Raw genomic sequence first — 21,553 nt, forward strand, 5'->3', positions numbered from 1 at the left:
TGGTAACATGCACCAAACCTGTATCTTTCCAAGCAGCAGAGTTCTACTTAGTGCAGGTGTTATAATCACCACCAAGTCTCAAGATCAGTGCAGTGCTGACGGTTGGAGAAGAGTTACCTTTGGGGGATGTGGGATCCACCTGGTGTGACCTTCTGACCTTCTGAGAAGGAATGGGGACCTGTCTGACTGCGGGAACATCACCATGTTCTCACCATGTGGGTTGTTGTGTCTTAGCCTTAAGCGTAGGAGAGACTGGATGCAGAAATGCTGGACATTTTATTTTTTAGAGTAAAGAAGTCCTTTGGGTGTTGTGATTTGGAGCTTGGTGGGTGGGCGGGTTCGGGGTAATGGGGGGTCTTGAAGATAACGGCCTCTGTTGCTCGACTGTCTTTTCTGAAACTAACACCAATTTTGTTGAATATGCATAACACATCTAATAACACTGATCTCTCTTGCTCACTCTCGCGCACTCTTGCGCACTCTCTCTCTCTGAGTATCTTTTTAAAGAACGCTCAGATCGCTGCAACCTTTCGAAATTGTAACTTTGTATATATGACGAACTCACTGGATGTAGGAGAGACATGATGTAGCGTTTTTTGCCGGACAGCTCGACTCGCTCTTTCTAACCTTGCTTGTATCCAGATGTATATAGCAGTGTGGGTGTACAGTTGTGGCCGGACATTTACATACACTCATCCTGGACGTGAGCACGTCACGGCACCTATCGGGAAGTCTGATATGCTGTATGTCCAAATGTTTGTGGACACCCCTTCTAATGAATGCATTCAGCTTTAACTTTAGTTCATGCAAATGCACACTTGTCTAGTCCTGGTCACACCAACCTATTGGCACCATGCTGCCTAATGCCAGGGGTGGGCTAGAGGGGTATAATAAAGTCCCCCAGCATTGAGCTGTGGAGCAGTGGAATGATGCACCATCCAGTACTTTTGGGATAAGTTGGGGATGATTGAGGTGGGGTGGTGATCATCCAACATCCTGAACACTCTAATGCCTTGTCTCGTTACTCAACTGTACTCAAACTGTTCTCCAAAATCTAGCAGAAAGTCTTCTTCCTGGACAGTAGAGACAGGGTCATGGGTCCCCATGACTGAAGGCCCCACCTCACAACTTGCAGGACCTGGTGCCAGATTCCATGTTGTGGCTGATCAGTGTAGATTGCTACTCGTTCTGCACCAGAAAAGGTTCTAATAAATTATTGCCATGACATTCCTGTCCATGGTGAGTGTATGCAGACGTCCAACCACGACTGTATGTCTCTGTGTGCGTTACTGGGAGTGTGTGAGTGTGTGTGTGTGTGTGTGTAGTATTTCTGATTTAAAATTTTTCTTTTATTTGCATGTGAGGTGTTTTGTATGTTACTGCAGTTCTCTACCTGTTTTTACAGTGTTTGCATCCGCACAATAAATATTTCAACAGTGATCTCTGGGTTTCTGCTGGGTTTCCTTCACACCTTCTTGTTTGTCCCTCACTACTACATATATATATATATATATAGTGTGTGAACCCAGGCCATTCTATCAGCTCCACTGACCATATAGGAGCACTGTGTATCCTAGACTGTATCCATCTGTTTCTCTGTATACTCTGTTACCCTGTTCTTCAATGCCCAGGACCCCACATGACTGACCATCACAGAGCAGGTAGTATTTGGGTGGTGGGTCAGTGATTCTCAGCACTGCAGGGACACTGACTGACATGGTGGTACAAGTGGATCAGACACAGCAGTGCTGCTGGAGTTTTTAAACACCTAACAGAAATATCCAGCCGGCAGCGTCCTGTGGAAAGCGTCCGGTGGGCACTGATGAAGGACTAGAGGAAGCCCAACACAGACTGTGCAGCAGCAGATTAGAGAGCGTCTGTCTCTGACTTTACAAGCTGGACCAACTAGGTAGGCTTGTCTAATAGAGAGTGGACAGTGAGTGGACAGACACAGTGTTTAAGCACTCCAGCAGCACTGCTGTCTCTGATCCGCTTGTACCACCAGCCCAACTCACACACTAACTGTCAGAATCACTGCAGTGCTGAGAATGACTGACCCACCACCCACATACTACCTGCTCTGTGGTGGTCAGTCCTGTGGGGTCCTAACCTTTGAAGAACAGAACAGGGTGGAAGGAGGCTAACGGAGTATGTAGAGCAACAGATGGACTGCAGTCCACATTTAGCCTTTGGCTTCATATACAGTGTTTATTTGCCCAGTAAAACACACTCCTACAGACAGTGGAGGTGGTGGTTCTCCATCACTGTGTTCATCATTAGAACATCTCCAAAGTTCTTCTCATGGAATCTAGTATTATTTAGAGTTCTTCTCCTCTTATCAACACAACACGATGGTAAACCAGGTGAGCTGGACGGTTGCACAGACGTCTCTTTCTCTCTCTCCATCAACCCCCTCATTACCAATTCACTGGATCCAAGAAGCAGGAGAAGCCGGAAGCCCTTCATGTCCGTTACTATGGAAACGCTTCTTCCGAATCCTACCAGAGCCGGTTTTAGGGGCACGAATCTGAGGAAGGCCTTAGTGAAAGGGGGTGAATGGAGATAAACTCGTTATTCCGGTCTTTCACATGCGAGGTTTCCTTTATTTCGGAAAGTCGAAGAATGTATTATACACCCAAAACAACACCATGATTTTCCCGTTTTCTACAGCGAATAGTCTGGTTTTGGGAAGTATTGCCAGTGTGGGATGCTGTCATTAATGTTACTGATCAGCTCACTGGCCGAGTTAAAGAAGCATTGTGTGAGAAGTGGTACTTCTTGCTCATGGTTACAGTTAGGGAGAGGAATTGTCAGACTGAAAAAACTGTGATTTCGGGGCTAAAAACTCAAAAATGTCCACTTTCGCTTCTTCTCTGCTCTTTGCCCTCTTCTGTTTTCCTTAAAATTCCTGGTGCTTATTAGCGAAGCTAAAAAAAAAAAACAGCTAGAGTCCCTGTAAAGTTCTCACCGTCACCTCCCAGCCTTCCAGCTCTGCTCCACCATATATTTTCTTTAACTGAGCTGTTCTGCCACCGTCTTCATGCACATTTGTTTGGTCTGCGACTATGACAAGGGAGCTCTGATTGGTCAGCCTGATTTTAGTGCATCTATACAACACAGATCTTGGTGCGAACAGGCCTTTACACTTTTCTGGACAAGCTGGGAGTGCAGCACCGTCACAGTAGGTAAAGAAGCATGTGGACTGAGGCGGTTCCATTAGTTCCATTAGTCCAAACCCAGAGTGGCAACAATACAGTTCCTCAGTACAGTGAAATTCTCCTCTTTGCACATGCCAGCTTAAAAAGCCAGGGGCGGAGGGGTTATCCGCAGTCAGCCATGCCTTGTAGAGGGTTAAGGGCCTTGCTCAACTGCTCAGCAGTTGTAGCTTAGCTGTCCTCGTTATTGAGCCCACAATACTGTGTCATTAATGGCCCAGCACTGTAACTGGTGAGCCACTGAGCCCTGCAAACTAACTAGGGTCTCTCGCTTGACTCTGCAGTCTTATCCAGACCCCTGGCTAACCCCTTGGGGACCCCATCACCACCAGTGTAACAGAAATTTACCTTATAAAGAACCATTTCACACCGAACCCACTTTGTTTACATCTCAATGATCACATTACGCACAAATTATGAAGAAACATGGGGTGAACAGGTGTCCACAAACTTTTGGACATCTGGTATAACTGAAAAGGATGGACTCGTAACTCGTAAATCTGCCACTATTAACTATGATTACTCTGACCATCACTGCCATGACTACATTAAGCTATACTACACCACGATTATTATATTATGATTATGATCAGAGCAGTTCAACAGTATGGGGACTTTTATCAATAATTAATAAATAGTTCTGATCAGAGGAGGACGGGTCGGGTCCCCCTTGTGAGTCTCGGTTCCTCCCAAGGTTTCTTCCTCCAGCTCTGAGGGAGTTTCTCCTTGCCACTGTCGCTGTTGGGGTCTGCTCACTGGGGGTCTTGGATCCTTCATGTCTTCTTATGTTATTTCTATTTTTTTATTATGTCTTTTATTAATGACTAATTATGTAAAGCTGCTTTATGACAACAACAGTTGTAAAAAAACAAACAAAAAAAATATACAAATAAATTTGACTTGACTGCACATGACTGGCCATGGATCCAGGCTGCAGTGCGCTGCTCTGGCCAGCAGGGGGCCAGCCAGCAAGGGGGTGGGCAGCAGGCGGCCGGGGTGGCGCTGTTCTGCCACAGCGGACTCCTCTCAGCCTTCATTTGTTATAATTCCCGCAACGTAGCGCTTTCCCCAAATCCAGGTCAAATCTGCACCGGGTCGCTGCTGCTGCAGCCCGTCGCTTCACTGCTGGGGGAGGTAGACGTGGCCGGAGACGTCCAAGAGGGGGCGGTGTTGGTGCGGTTTGCCCCGGGGAGGTGGCATCGTCGACAATCCGGGGAAGATGCACAGAGAAGCCGCAGATTTGCAAGCCCTGTGAGCCGCGAGCTCTCGGAGATCCTCGGCAGATCCAGGAGACAGGGGCTTGGGGGTTTTGGGAAGGGTGGGGGGGGCTGTGGGTTTGCTCGGTTCTTCGCTCGGTTCTTTGCTCGGTTCTTCGCTCGGTTCTTGGACTGGAGCAGGACCCTCGAAAGCTCCTTGTATTTTCATCTGTGCTGATTTGTTGGGCTTTGATGTTCCCCCCTCTGTGGGAGCATCTCGGAGCAGAGCAGCAAGAAGAGGAGCAGCAGGAGGAGGAGGAGGAGGAGGAAGAGGAGGAGGAGGAGGATGGGGAAAGGACGGCTGTACCACAACCCGGAGAGGAAGGACAGGGAGTGTGTGTAGCCTTTTAAACACACCATCGTCCATTTTGCCACTGGAGGATATGAGGGATGAGAGTGTGTGATTCAAAATAGGGATCCATCCATTGGATTGCATTTGGAGACCATTGGGAATAAAGGACACCTCCAGACAAAAGGGGAAATGCAGGCAGACGCATGGCTGACATGGATTCTGCTCTGAGGATGGGATCATTGTGCCAGGAGGAGCCAGGCTGCATCCAGCCCCTTCTTGCTTGGGTGCCAAGTGCATAAAATCCAAATATGCTGAAGCCCATCCAGCCCATCACCCTGAGCACTGACCTGCTTTCTCTTTCAGTAAATACACATTAACCTACTAGCCTACTAGTCCTCATTTCTGCCTGTATATTCTTTATTTCTGCATTTATTCAGGTGTATCCGCTCCTCGTTGTCATGTATTATTAGCTGTTGTAGCTTTGTATCGAACCCTGGAAGAACGGAAATGACAATAAACCCGCTTTGATTCGATTGTCTTCTCATTTCTTGGTCCCTCCAGCAGCGGAGAGGCCTTATCCTGGTCAGGATGGCCCCTCAGACTCTTGCCTCCGGCCTGTCTTCCACCTGAGGCATCGCTGTGGCTTCTACGTCCACCTGGATGGAGATATGGACACATCTGAGGTTTATTTCATTCCCCAGGTTTTCCAGCTTGGCCTCTTTTAAACCAGCTTATCAGTTCATTTGGTGTTCAGTCAGCCTCAGTGGTGGACCTTCAGGCTGATGCTGGATGTGGATTACTGTGGCATCCCCAGGGTTAAAGGGAAGAACATACCAGTGGATCTGCAACAGTGGGCCTTTTTGGGGTTGTTGTTGTTTTTTTTTGTTCCCTCTCTCTCTCTCTTTTCTTTCATGACGAGCCATTGTCTGCATTTTGAACTGTCCTCCATCATCTGTCACAGACGTTTCTTTCAAACCGCTCGAAATGCTTTTGGGCAGGCTCCACTCTGTCCGCTTCTAACGCTCCAGAACCGGTGGGTGGGTGAAGAGGTCTTTCTGTTTCCAGACACATCCTCAGGGTCCGACAACCAGCATATGTGTTTGAGTTTTTGGGGGGTTTTCCAGGCCTGGACGAGGAGTTTTAAGGGTCAGAGCTGAAACACCACGGCCGGAAACAGCGAGGAAGGGGCTATGAATCCTAGATGATGATGATGATGCTGGATACACAGGTAAGCACTTGAATTCTGGATGATTTGGTGATTTGGAAGTGGGTGCAATTTTCCGAACTGTATTGCAAAGCTGGTCTGAACAATATTGCTGATATTGGGGGTGGCAGAAAGTAGTATCACGATATGTTTCATGGTATTTGGGGTTTTATAGTAAGTTTGTAGTAACATAAATGGGTCAACGGTGCCCTCCAAAAAATTAATACCATATGACATTATGAGTGTGATCATTTTTATTGAACATTTTAAGCAAAAACGACCATAAATTCAATTAAAATTGTGTTTTTTTACCCATTTTTAAATATTGGGGGTGACAGAAAGTAGTATCACGATATGTAGCATGGTATATGGGGTTTTATGGTTAGTTAGTAGTATCAAAAATGGGTCAACGGTGCCCTCCAAAAAATTAATACCATATGACATTATGAGTGTGATCATTTTTATTGAACATTTTAAGCAAAAACGACCATAAATTCAATTAAAATTGTGTTTTTTACCCATTTTTAAATATTGGGGGTGACAGAAAGTAGTATCACGATACGTTTCATGGTATTTTGGGTTTTATGGTAAGCTTGTAGTAACAAAAATGGGTCAACTGTGCCCAATAAAAAAAAACAAATACCATATGACATTATGAGTGTGATGATTTTTATTGAACATTATTTAAGCAAAAACTGCCATAAATTCAATTAAAATTGCATTTTTTAACAATTTTTTAATTTTTTAATTATTTTCAAATTCTATCATGAGCTGTAATATTCTCAGAGAGGTGTAAACATCTCTTATGCCATGATTTAGCCCAGTTCTGACAAAATACCGTCACCCCCAGGCTGATATCAGTTCATTGCTAGCACTGTTGAGTGTGTAAATCTGTGTCACGACTGTGCCAGGTGGTCTGTTTGGTTTCCCCCCACCCCATGTAAACAGCATCAGATCGGACTGAGAGATCTAGAGCAGGACAGACAAATGGACGCTGTTTGGACGCACTTGCTCGAACTGATAGAAATACATTAGCGTAACAATGCTTTCCTTTTTAGACAAAGGCCCCGGGCTGGGAATCATCCCTCTATAGTCTTTACAAGAGGGATTACAGGCCTGGCACGAGGCCACGTCTTTTGTATGCTGTTATGGCACGCGGAACCTGGCCGGTGCACGGTGGAGACGTGTGTGTGTGTGTGTGTTCATCCTTTATTGTATCTGTTGCAGGGCTGCACAATATATCATTTGTTAATCATTATTACGACATTACGACAGTACTGATATTACAGAAAGATACAAGAGCCTTTAATAAATCACAGAAATGTGTGTGGGATTAATTTGGTATTGTTAGATTCACCGATATGGGAACTGTGGTCCTGTTTTCTTTTTTTGTATACATACATGAGGCAGCTGTTAAGTGTAGAACATCAGCCTATGTCTACCTAACAAAGAAATATCATATTTTAAAGAAATAAAATCCAGATTTAGGTTTATTTATTAGTGTGATCATTTTTTATTGAACATTTTGACCAAAAACTGCCATAAATTCAGTAAAAAATAGCAATTTATAACAAAACAGACAGTTTTCATTCATTTCAGATACTGGCATCTGTAATATTCTCAGAGATATTGTGGAGCAGTAGTCCAGCATCACCTAAATGTTGTGCTCTGTTCTGGAGATCAGTAAATACCTTACATTTATGTATTCTTAGATTTACTTATATTGAAAACACAGTGTAAAAGTGTGCAGTTCATATGTGTGAATCAGCTAAGGATGACATAGGCATGTATAAAGTGTAGAAAATGGGCCTACATCTACTTTACAGAGAAATATCACGTTTAAATGAATGAAATTCCCGATATTTAAGCTCAAGAGTTCAGCTTTTCCAAAGTTTAATGAATACAGCATCACATATCAGCTTGAAAAATTGGTCAAATCTAATGCGCTTTTTAAAGTAATTATCTGCTGATACCAATACAATAACAGCATCATCATTAGGGCTGGGCGATATGGTAAAAATACTATATCACAATATTGAAATACTATATCGTGATATTTTCACGATACATACAACGTAAATCACAGACTAAAAACATCAGTATCTACTGTTCCCCTCTACAGATCCTCTCCTGTACTGAATACAGTGATTTCTACTCAACATCTGCTGCTCTTCATCTAATTACACCAGTCTAATCACACTGTTAGTAATGATTATTAATTATTACAATTATTAAGCAATAATATCCGCAATATGCTTAGAAAATCATATTGTCTATCACGACAACAAAATTTATCATGATACGATAAGATATCATCATATTGCCCAGCTCTAATCATCATGCATCCTTAGTTATTAACCCTGACTCCACAGTGTGAAATGTGCAGTTTTTATTAAATTGATATTGCTGGACGCACTAATATGAGAATTCTGGACTGATACCCGGTATTTCTTGCATATGAGGCTAATGTGAGGCCGATGGTGATGCATAGGCATGTGTAAAGTGTAGAAAATGGGCCTATTTCTACTTTACAGAGAAGTATCACTAATAAATGAGTAAAATACAGATATTTTAGTGCAGTAGACCAGAGTCAGCTAAACATTACACCTTTCCAGAGCTCAATAAATACATCGTCAGATACTGGTCTGATATATCTTTCAAATTTTATCAGATTTTTAAAGCAATGATCTGCCGATACCAATACGATCCCAGCATTATTGTGCATCCTTAGTTTTTACTGTTGAATTTGCAGTGTAAAAGTGGGCGGTGTCATCAGTTGGGTATTGCTAGACGCACCAATATGGGGATTCTGGGCCGATATTTGATATTTGTTTGTGTGTAAAGCAGCTGATTGTGATTAATAAGCATTTATTAATTGTAGACAGCGGACCTACATCTACTTTACAGAGAAATACCACATTAAAATCACAGTAAAATGCTGATTTTGTGATGTAGCAGTTCAGCGTGCCTTAAATATTCTGCTTTTCTGGAGCTGCCAATAGGTTCATGTAGTTTACCTGCTCCAGAGAGTCCTATTCTATTGGCAGTACTTCTCTCTTCTTCAGAGACTAGACAAGCGGTGTATGCTGTATCTGTATCAGCAGCGGGTGAAACTTAAAGTAGCTAAGTGCCTTCATTAGACAGGGCGTCCACATACAGTAAATCTCTCTTATCGCTGTGCTGCAACCTTCTATCTCCATTTTTGTTGTTTCTGGTGTTTTGATGTAATGTCAATGAGGGCTGGGCGATATGGTAAAAATGCTATATCATGATATGTAAAGACATTTTTTGTGATACACGATATTTATCACGATACAGGTAAAACATGCTAAAAACATCAGTATCAGCAGATTCTTAGAAACGACTATTCAGATCCTCTTCTGTACTGAATACAAGGATTTATACTTAACATCTGCTGCTCTTCACCTAATGAACCAAGTCTAATCACACTGTTAGTAATGAAACCTGCAGCTGATCAGTGTTTATTAACACTAACCGTCTCCTCCATATGATTAGAAAAGCTTATTGTTATCACCATAACAAAATTTATCACGATACGGTGAAATATCGTCATATTGCCAAGCTCTAGTGTCAGTGTGACTTGGAGGAATCATGCTGGGGTATTTGAGACGCTGCAGTTGAGGGTTCTCAGTGAGGCCCTGTACGTCAGGAAGGGTGTGTATGTGTGTGTGTGTGTGTGTGTGTATATATATATATATATATATATATATATATATATATATATATATATATATATATATATATATATTTTTTTTTTTTTTTTTTTTTTTTTTTTTCTGACTTCATTCTGAAAATCATTCTGGGGTATCTGAGGCACTGCAGTTGAGGGTTCTTAGTTGGGCCCTGTACGTCAGGAAGAGTGTGTATGTGTGTGTGTGTGTGTGTGTGTGTGTGTATATATATATATATATATATATATATATATATATATATATATATATTTTTTTTTTTTTTTTTTTTTTTTTTTTTTTTTTTTCTGACTTAATTCTGAAAATCATTCTGGGGTATCTGAGACGCTGCAGTTGAAGGTATATATATGAATAGGCGCAATGCATGAGGCCCAATGCATGATTTTACCAAGTCAGAATATATATATATATATGAACACACTCACATCCATCATGAACTACATAAAAAGAGACTGTGGTGGAGAATTGTTCAGATATTTCGGTCACCATGGTTACCAGCAGGAAAAATCCCAGTCAGTGGCGCTGATTTAGATTCTGCTCTTTCAGCCGTGGTGAAAAAGCCAGAGACTGACTCAGTGGTGCTGGACCATTCACTGCATATTAGCACCAGCAAATGAAGTTAGATTAGACTAAATGAGACTAAAGTAAAGGTCTTTCTTGTAATTGCATAAACACGTTTAATCCAATAGAACTGGGATTCTGAAAAAAAGACATTTCCAGTCACACGTTTCCAGTACAACGATGGATTTCATTTAGACGTGTTTAATGGATTAGGAATCACATTGAACTGGTGAACATGGTGTGTTTGGTCTGGTCTGTGTTCAGCTGAACAGACCCTGGATCAGGTGCAGTGAGCTGAAGAGTAGCTGCTTTGTTATTAAAGGTGGCTGCTGGATGTCTGGATAGTTTGTTATTTGTCTTATATTTGTAGATAATAGAGAGTTCTTCACTGTAGGAGCTTCTGACTTTTGGATTTTAGTATATTTAATTCTGTATATTAGTGAATTTACTGTGTTTAGTTTTTTTTTTTAGTATGTTTAATATATTTATATTTTAGTATATTTTGTATATTTAGTTCTGTATATTTAGTATATTGTAGTTTTTTTAGCTCTGTATATTTGTATAGTATATTTAGTTCTGTATATTTTAGTATATTTTATATATTTTGCTCTATATTTTTGTATAGTATATTTAGTTCTGTATATTTTAGTATATTTTATATATTTTGCTCTATATTTTTGTATAGTATATTTAGTTCTGTATATTTTAGTATATTTTATATATTTTGCTCTATATTTTTGTATAGTATATTTAGTTCTGTATATTTTGGTATATTTAATATATTTAGCTCTATAATTTTGTATTGTATATTTAGTTCTGTATATTTTAAAATATACAGAAAATATACTATATAGAGCTAAATATATATTTAATATATTTAGCTCTATATAGTATATTTTCTGTATATTCTGTATATTTAGCATAGTTCTGTATATTTAGCACATTTTCTTCTTTATATTTTGTATAATTTAGTATATTTCACATATTTTCTTCTTTATGTTTTTATATTTTAGTATATTAAATATATTTAGTTCTATATTTTTGTATAGTATATTTAGTTATGTATATTTTAGTATATTTAATATATTTCGTGCTGTATAGTATATTTTCTGTATATTCTGTATATTTAACATAGTTCTGTATATTTAGCACATTTTCTTCTTTATATTTTGTATAATTTAGTATATCTAATATATTTAACTCCATAGTTTTGTATAGTATATTTAGTTCTGTATATTTTGTATATTTTAATATATTTAGCTCCATAGTTTTGTATAGTATATTTAGTTCTGTATATTTTGTATATTTTAATATATTTAGCTCCATAGTTTTGTATAGTATATTTAGTTCTGTATATTTTGTATATTTTAATATATTTAGCTCTATATTTTTGTATAGTATATTTAGTTCTGTATATTTCACGTATTTCATTTTGTATATTTTTTATATTTGAGTATATTTCATATATTTAGCTCCATAGTTTTGTATAGTATATTTCATTCTGTATATTTTTTATATTTTAGTATATTTTTGTACAGTATGTTTAGTTCTGCGTGGACTAGCCCATAAGAGCGCTGCAGAACTGAGCACATGCTGAAATGATTATGAAATCAGTGGATGAAAGGCAAACAGCAGAGGTCACACACGTCAAACATCTCCACTGCTGATCTCCAGTCAGTGCTTCAGATTTTGAGTACAAATGATCAGCAGGGTACGCCGGACAGGCACAGGAGAACGTAGAGGAGTTAGGAGTCTTACCCGAGGACTCTTACTGGTACAGAGTGAAGTGCTTGTCCAGCCAGGGAATCAAACCCTAGTCTGCCACAGGGAAGGCAGTGTGGGTGTTAGCCAGCCATGCTGCACCAGCTGTGTCTAGCTCAGTAGCCCAATAGCTCAGTGAGCCACAACTGATCGCCCGCGATTCCTTTCTGAAGACAGAAAGCCTCTGGACTCGGTGAACCTTCTCTCCCCAGCCAGGCTTGTCTTGATCATTTATTTATGCACTGTAATGCATTATATATCACGCACAAAGCCTCTGAAATCTTCGAAGGCATTTTGCAGAGGCCTTTTCCTCACAGACGGGTGGAGGAACGGCTCATTCTTTCTTTTTAAATCTCCAAACTCATCAGGAGGAGGCTAACCTGCACTGCTGCTGGTCTGAACAGACCGTTGTTAAGTAGGGCTGGGCTGATATGTCGTCTATTAATCGGTATATCAGCCTGTTCAATACCAAGATTACTGAGGTGTGCAGTATGCAAATCAACTAGCCAGGCTATAGGCTATGCCCCACAGTGACTCCCCTAAAGCTACCAGAAGCGCTGCACCTCTGACGAGTCCTGTGGCTCACTGTTGTTGCTGGATGTTTATTGCTTGAGTTTGGACAAAAGTATTGGGACACCTTTCTCATTCACTGTTTGTTCGGAAATCAAGGCTGTTAAAAATGAGTTTCTCCTGCTTTTGTTGGAGTAACTGTCTCTACTGTGCAGGGAAGACAGCTTTCTACTGGAATTTGGAGGAGCATTCATTGCTGTGAGGACTTGATTGCATTCAGCGACGAGAGCGTTAGTAAGGTCAGGATGTTGGATGATGATCACCACCCCGCCTCATCATCCCCAACTCTGCAACTCATCCTAGTAGAAGTATTAGATGGAGCACCAACCATCATTCCACTGCTCCACAGCTCAGTCTTGGGGGGGCTTTATTATACCCCTCTAGCCCACGCCTGGCATTAGACATGGTGCTCCATAGAGTCCCATTCTAGACAAGCTGTGTGGGTGTGAGAGCATTTGCACATCTGTGTGTCAGCAATGGGTGCATGCATTCATTAGACAGGTTGTCCACAAACATTTGGACATATAGCGCAGCTCGTCTTCTGTCCGCATACACAGACGTGGTACGGATATGGGATTGGACGTATGGAGGTCTAGATCTTTCCACAGAATTCCAATGAAAATAGAAGGGGCAGGAACAGTGAGGAAGAGTGTGAGGAAGAGCTGAGATGATGAGACGTGGTCAAGCTGATCAATGATGAATGAGAGTAGGAGCCTTCACTGATCTGCCTGGAGACATCGATACACACACACACACACACACACACTCACACTTTTCTACAGCTCTCAAGTCAGGTTGTAAGATCTTCCATTCATCTCCTTTCTGTCTGTCTGGCTCCCTCTCCCTTTCTCTCTCTCTCTCTCTCTCTCTCTCTCTCTCTCTCTCTCTCTCTCACTCACTCTCTCTCTTAATGGAGCAGGTGGCAGTCTGTAAAAGCTCAACTTCTCCATTTCCAGCTTCACTTCAACACGTCTGTGCATGAACTGCGGTTAGAATCGAGTGGTGGGAAAAACAGTAAATGGACAAAAGTATTGGGACACCTGCTTGTTTATTGTTTCTTTGGAAATCAAGGGTATTAAAGAAGTCGATTCTGCTTTTGTTGGAGTAACTGTCTCTACTGTCCAGGGACGAAGGCTTTCTACTAGATTTTGGCAGACCATGGCTGTGAGGATTTGATTGCATTTAGCGACAAGAGCGTTAGTCAGTAAGGTCAGGATGTTGGATGATGATCACCACCCCACCTCATCATCCTCAACTCATCCCAACTCATCCCAAAAGTTTTAGATGGAGCTCCACCATCCATCATTCCAGAGAACATCATTCTTCCACTGCTTCACAGCTCAATGCTGGGGGGCTTTATTACACCCCTCTAGCCCATGCCTGGCATTAGGCAGCATGGTGCCAATAGGCTCATGTTTATCTGCTCCTGCAGAGAGTCCTATTCTATTGGCAGTACTTCTCTACAGGGTCTAGACAAGTGTGCCAGCTAATGTAGTGTATTTTTGGCCCCAGACTTCCACTTTTAACTAAGTAAGGTTGTGACTCGGTACCTTCAGCACGGCTTCTGCAGCCACCACAGCGAGGATGCCATCAGACTCTGGGCTGTGTTTGCAGTCCTGACCCTGAGGCCTAGCTACACATTAACTTGGGTTGTATATCAAACATCCCAGCGTAAGGGAAGTGATCTAGGAGCAGCTGCGCCTGTCCGGCGTACCCTGCTGATGATTTGTACTCCGAGGCTGAAGCGCTGACTGGAGATCAGCAGTGGAGATGTTTGACGTGTGTGACCTCTGCTGTTTGCCTTTGATCCACTGATTTCATAATCATTTCAGCATGTGCTCAGTTCTGCAGCGCTCTTATTGGGTTAGTCCACGCCAGGCTGTTCTGCTCTGGTTATATATTGACATATACATACACTCCCTGGCCACTTTATCAGAAACCCCTCACTTTTGTTTAAAAGATCTTGCCTATTCTTCTGCTGGGTGCTTTTAGCCTATTGAGAGAAGCCACCGTCTCCTTTATTAAGGCAGCTTTACCTATAAATATAAGTAAAATGAGGAAGGGACTCCAGACAACATGCAAAGCGCCTTACTGCCATGTTTACAAACGCCCGACAGGCCCTAATTTCACATTTGGCTTGATGGTATTTCTAGAAGCGAATGCTGAAGTGAAACCAGCGCAGAAATGAGGATGTATCCGGGAGAAGAGGGCCTACTGACACCCCTGGGGTATGCCAGTAGTAGAGAAGCTGCTGCGGAAAGCAGAATGAAACCTGATACATGAAAGCCTGGAGCTCACTGCCTGGAAGTGTCTTGAGACTTCAGGCTGGGAATTCAGACACCAGCTGTTCAGGAATATGTGTGTGTGTGTGTGTGTGTGTGTGTGTCATTGCAGGGCTGAAAACAGTATGAGCAGCCTTATTGAGGCCTCAATTCTGTCTGGACTGTCCAGGTTTCTAGATACCAGTGAGTCCTACATCGTCAGTTAGCACCATGCTAACTGCAGGCCTACATCTAATAGACTTGCAGCTAATTGGTGGGCTATAAGCTTTCCATTACGAGCTAGATACATTAGCCTCGTAGCTCCATGCCTCCATGGTGGGCACCAAATTGATTTGACTCATTTACTAATTTAACTTTGATCTCAGTGCCAGTAATAATACGACTGATAGGACACACACACACACACACTCTCTCTCACACACACACACACTCTCACACAGTGTTGGGAGGGTCGGGACAGTTTGTCTCGTTGTGAATGGCTGAAGGAGGTGAAAGGTGAGCGTTTTAAGCTTGGTGGTGTGTTTTTTTCCCTCTCTGTTATTTGTCCTCCGGCTGCTCCCCCACCGGCCCCGGCGCTCCGGTTGCTACGGCAACAGAGCACAGGGCAAAACCTCCGGAGCAGAAAAAGGGAGAGACTGGAATCGGGCCCAGACGGTCTATCTGTCTATCTGTCTCTACGTCTCTCTCTCTGTTCCTCTGTCTCGGCCTTTAATTCTCTCTCTCCCTCTCTGTGTTGTTTACTCTCAGTGTTCTCCTCTGTCATTATCTCTCTCGCGCTCTCTCTCTCGCTCTCTCTCTCTCTCTCTCTCTCTCTCTGTCCTGTTCTATTTCTTTTAATCCCTTTCCCTTTTTTTCCTTCTCCCGCTCTCTCTCTCTCTTTCTCGCTTTGGCTCTCCCTCTATCTCTCTCTCTCTCTCTGTCTCTCTCATATTACCCTCATGCCGCTCTCTCTCTCTGATGGTGGAAATGTAAAGTGTGTCGTGATGTGTGTTATGAGGTCAAGCTGCTGTAGAGAGAGAGAGAGAAGTATAGAAGACAGAGAGAGAGAGAGAGGTTGAATATGAGAAAGGGAAGGTGAGTGAGTGAGTGTGTGTGTGTGTGTGTGTGAGAGAGAGAGAGAGAGAGAGAGATGGTGAATAAGAGAGAAAGGGGAGGTGAGAGAGAAAGAAAGAAGGGGAGAGAGAGGTTAAATAGAAGAAAGAAAGAGAAGGAGAGAGAATGAGCGAGAGAGAGGTTGAATAAGAGAAGGAAAGAGAAGGAGAGAGTGAGTGAGAGAGGTTGAATAAGAGAAGGAGAGAGAGAATGAGCGAGAGAGGTTGAATAAGAGAAGGAAAGAGAAGGAGAGAGAGTGAGTGAGAGAGGTTGAATAAGAGAAGGAAAGAGAGAGAGAGAAAGTGAAATAAGGGGAAATAAAATGGAGAGCGAGAAAGGGTAGGTGAGAGAGAGAGAGAGAGAGAGAGTGTTCAAAGCCTTGTAGACCCTTCAGACCCCCTCTCTCTCTCTCTCTCTCTCTCTCTCTCTCTCTCTCTCTCTCTCCATTCACTGTTTAACACCACAGTTCAGCCAGAGCTCTACTGCACAGCCTCTCCACATCACCCCTAACGTAGTCAATCAGCCGAGACATGTCCAGTGTCTGAACTCTGCCTCTTCAGTCTGGCCCTAAATACTCCTCACATACTCCTCAGACCTTAAGCCAAGTTTATTTATTTATTTGTTTGTTTGTTTGTTTATTAGTTCGGGCCGCCTGTGAACTCACTCCTGTGGCTCACAAGAGACCTGGCACACTGACCCTGGCAAATAGAGCAGTTACCAGCATGGACCAGCAGATGGCGCACATCTCCATAGAAATGTGTATATAGTGCATGTATGCATATGTGTGTGTGTGTGTGTGTGTGTGTGTGTGTGTGTATAACACTATGTGCTTTGATGTGTTTTATGTGTATTTGATTATTTTGAGTGATTTCCCAGTTTAACCCAACAATAAAAGTGAACAATTTAAAAATACTTAATTGGAAAATAATAATTCATATTAATTTAAATAAATAAATAAATACAATTACTGCAGAATAGCATAGAAGTACTGTCTGGATACACTGTAGGTTAATATCACTGCTGCTATTACAGTCTCTTCTGTACACTTCTGCATACAAATACACTATACGGACAAAAGTATTTGGACACCTGGACATTCACTGTTTCTTCTAAATTCAAGGGTATCAAAAAGAGTTTATCCTGCTTTTGTTGGAGTAACTGTCTCTACTGACAGGTAAGAAGGCTTTCAACTAGATTTTGGAGGACCGTTGCCGCAAGAATTTGATTGCATTCGGCAACAAGAGCATCTGTGAGGTCCTCCTCTGTGAGGACCTCACTTCACCCCCAATTCCCCAACTCATCCCAAAAGTATTGGATGGAGCACCGTCCATCATTCCCGGGGACACAGTTCCTCCACTGCTCCACAGTTTAGTGCTGGGGGGCTTTATTATACCCCTCTAGCCCACATACTTTCAATAGACTTCACAGGTTCATGTGCTTCAGAGGGTCTCATTCTATTGGCACTTCTTCTCTACACTGTTTACATAAGAAAAGGTAGATGGTCCCAGTCTCTACATGGGCAGTGACCCATGGTTCTGCCAAATAACCCAGCCGTTTGTAGCTCCCCCTAGCACTAGCAATGCTCCTGACGCTAGGAGGGTAAGGCCTCTCCTCCGATACATGTGAAGCCAGCCTCCGCCTCTTTTCCAACTGCTGTTGATGCGGCATCGCCAGGCAGCCGACACGCTCTGAGGAAAGTGCCAGGTCCCCAGCTCCACCACACCAGATGACAGACCCCTGTAGTGGTCAACATTGCTTTTAGAGTGATGAGGGGAGACAGCACGGCCAATTAGCTCCCGACACTAGGAGGGTAAGGCCTTAGCACGTCTTCTTCAATACATGCAAAGCCAGCCACCGCCTCGCTTCCAGCTGCTGCCAGTGCGGCATGGCTGGGCAGCCAATATGCTGGTGAGCCGACACTCTGGTCAGCCGACACGCTGGTCAGCCCCGGGTCCCCAGCTCTCCCACGCCAGCTAATAGACGCCTGTGCCGGCCTACGTCACTTGATGAGGAGGGAAGAGAGCCTAAAGAGAGAGCACTGACAGTTGTGCTCTCTCAGACTCTGGCTGCTGATGGCAAAGCTGCATGGCTCTGGATTTGAGCTCATGACCTCTGAGCATTTTCCCATTTTGGGCTCTGGGTTGAAGATGAAAACAGGGAAGGATACACTTATTGAAAAAGCATGAGTGACTCAGTGAAACAGAACTGATCAAATATGGGTTATCCTAATTATATTACTAATGAATCCCTGCCAGTTCATTAAGAGCGTACTTCTTTAAAGTCGAGCTAGTCGAGCTCTGTTTGAGTGCGGATGTGTGTGTGTTCTTACAGAGAATCCAGGCCTCTGTAAGGGTTCAGATTTGATCAGTGTGTGATCGAGCTGTTTGGAGAGGGAAGGCGTCAAGCTGAAAGCTGTTGCGTAATGAGGGAGAGCGGGGGGACTTCTGCAGCTGCTAATACGACCTGTTTTTCTTACTGGCAGTCAGCGTGCACACACACACACACACACACACACACACACACAGTTTGTTTTGTCAGGCTTGTGCAGAAGGGCCTATGTCCAGTATTAGTTTACCATGAGGGGAATGTTTGAGGGGAATATCATATAATAATATTATTTATTTATTTTAATTGTACATGTAAATAAGCTCTATTCTGATTGGCTGCCCTGATATTCTGCCTTGCCTAATTCCAGGCATGGGCTAGAAGAGTATAAAGCCCCCCAGCTTTGAGCTGTGGACAGTGGATTGATGGATGGTGGAGCTCCATCCAGTACTTTTGGGATAGTTTGGGGAGTTGGGGATGAGGTAGGTTGGTGATCATCATCCAACATCCTGACTTACCTCACTACTGCTCTTGTCACTGATTGCAATCAAATCCTCACAGCAATGCTCCTCCAAAATGCAGTAGAAAGTCTTCTTCCTGGACAGTAGAGACAGCTACTCCAACAGAAGCAGAAAAGCAGAAAAGGCTCTCCCTTGATTTCAGGGGAAACAATGAATGCAGGAACAGGTGTCCCAATACTTTTGTCCATTTCGTTCATATCTTTAATTGTGTACACATTAAAGGCATTGTCCTGTACATTAACGCACTTGAGGCTGTGATTTTGAGAAAGGGTGAGAGATCCACCATGAATGTAAAACCAGTGTGAGGTGAGGTAACAGGGTGGTCCGGAAAACCAACCCTGAGCATTTTTACTCCAAACAAAGTCACACACTCACTATTTATGCATCGGACAACACGATGAATGCTGAAGACGTGCATTCTAGGGCAACTTTAGGAGGAGAAGCTGTGTAAGTGTGATTTTAGCTTATGCTTTAAAGGGTCATTGATCTGGAATGGTCATTGATCTGACCATTTTGTGACAACGGTGTAGAGCTTCCAGATCCGAATCATTTTAGAAGACGCCTGTTCTTCTGGTTGTATCCACAAATCAATGAGCTGCAGTCTAATCTCAGTGACTCAGCACATCACACACTGGATTATGAAGTAAGGAGACATGTCACACTCCTGAGTCACACACACACACACACACACACTCACACTCACACTCACAGACTGATGCTGCTGTAGTCAGGGGGCTAAAAGCAGAGGTTACCTGATTACTCTGATGACTGTAATAGTGCAGCTGCTTCAGTGAGGAGTATGTGTGTGTGTGTGTGTGTGTGTGTGTTTGTATGTTAGTGTGTGTGTGTTAAAGTTTTAAAAACACTCTGAAGTTGTTGATTCATCTAATTTATTGACTCAGTGTTCAATACATTAGGTGATAACGTCATTACCACTAAATGATACATTGAATCATTTAATGAAGAGTCAGAATCAAACAGAGTCAGATCGATATGTGTGATTGTGACCAAGGGCTCCATCCTTGCATGAGAGTGGTACAGAGCAATCGCCGCCCCACTGTGGAGCAGCTAACCTCTATAATGAACACAGTCCATCACTCTAATACAGTCCATGCCACCACTTCTCACTAGTGTCATCCGAGTCAAGGGTGGTAATTCCTACTGTATATTAAATATATTACATCTTGATATTTAAAGACATTTTTATGATAGCGATATTGATCACGATACATGTGATCGCAGACAAAATGCATCAGATCAGCTTTTCACCTATTCTCCCATACTGAGTACAGTGATTCCTGTTCCAGATGTGCTGCACTTCCTCCACTGATGATATTCTTGAAATGCTATTTATTTATTCTTGATCTTTTTGCTAGTATATACTATATATATATATTTTTTTTTTGTTTGTTTTGTTTTTATTTTTTTTTACAGATACACATTCACATTATATATATGTATATATATATATGTATATAAGTTTCTGCAGATGGATGCAGTGAAAAATAGGCAGTAATGGTCTGGTATCAGGATATATGTGTATGTTTGTATTGTTTTTATTATTATTATTATTATTATTACTATTATTATTAATATATTTTATTTATTTATTTTTGCTAGTGCTGACCGCGCCTTCAGAAGGTTTAATGTAAACATGGATAATATTATAGATATAAGATATATAAACTAAAAAATTGCAGCTGATTTTTGTGATGCTTTTTATAAGGTACTACTCCTGTCAGAGCCCTTATAATATGTGAAACGGCTGGCAACTTTCCAAAATAACACACACACACACACACACACACACACACACACACACACACATATAGGACATCTCTCAAGGTATAACAAAATGTGTGTGTTGATCTTTTTCTTCACCCTTATCAACAGTAAGGACACACACACACACACACACACACACACACACACACATTTGCATGTTGTCCTCTCGCTCTTTGCTGGGGTGGGAAGTTTTGGCTCATTAGCGGATGCAGATTGATGATCTTTTCCTGGGCCTCATTAAGTCCCAGTTAATTTCCCCCCCTCTCTCTCTCTCTCTCTCTCTCTCTCTCTCTCGCTCTCTCTCTCTCACACACACACACACACACACACACATGCTCAGTCACGTATAGGCATATTGGATGTGTCATGCACAGCACGGTGTATCTCCTCTATTATCTTCCCCACACTAATCTAATTAGTCTTCTGTCTCGGCTGGTGTTTTCCATTACACTGAGAACTACAGCATGCACACACACACACACACACACACACACACACACACACACACACATACACACACACACTTCCTTTATTCATCTGAACAATGTTAAAGCTATTATTATTAGCATAATGCAGATTGCATCCTGGTAAGTGGTGGCTACTAACAGCCATCCATTGTTAGCCACATTAGCATGTATGGCTAAGCTATTCCTCAGCAGATTCCAGCAAAAAAAAACAACAACAGGCGCAAAGTTTTACACTCATTCAAATCTACACTCATTAAAGCTGACAGAATTTACAGGCAAAGTGTGTGCCTGAATATTGACTTTCGATTGAACTGCAGGCAGACGTTGCTCGTGTTAAACAGTAGCTAGACTGTTGGTGAAACCTTTGCTAGGTGGTTACAATAGTGTTTTTAGTGGTTGCTAGGTGGTTGCTATGGTGTTGCATGATGGTTGCTAAGATTTCACAGGTGGTTGCATTTGCATTTATGTCATTAGACAAAGCAACTTGCATTTTGAATCATGGAAATTTGATA

General features: G+C 42.3%; 1 protein-coding gene across 1 annotated transcript in view; it reads left to right on the forward strand.

The window, feature by feature from the left end:
- The first annotated feature begins 4,555 nt into the window (after positions 1 to 4,555).
- Positions 4,556 to 21,553, forward strand: part of LOC140539943 (ral guanine nucleotide dissociation stimulator-like) — a 93,402-nt gene continuing 76,404 nt past the window's right edge. Inside the window, exon 1 of the mRNA XM_072662819.1 lies at positions 4,556 to 5,991. Coding sequence (XP_072518920.1) covers positions 5,965 to 5,991 — 27 coding nt within the window. The 5' untranslated portion in view covers positions 4,556 to 5,964. The remainder of the gene's footprint in view (positions 5,992 to 21,553) is intronic.

This window comes from Salminus brasiliensis, chromosome 18, assembly GCF_030463535.1.
Source record: "Salminus brasiliensis chromosome 18, fSalBra1.hap2, whole genome shotgun sequence".
In the NCBI taxonomy this organism is placed as follows: Eukaryota; Metazoa; Chordata; class Actinopteri; order Characiformes; family Bryconidae; genus Salminus; species Salminus brasiliensis.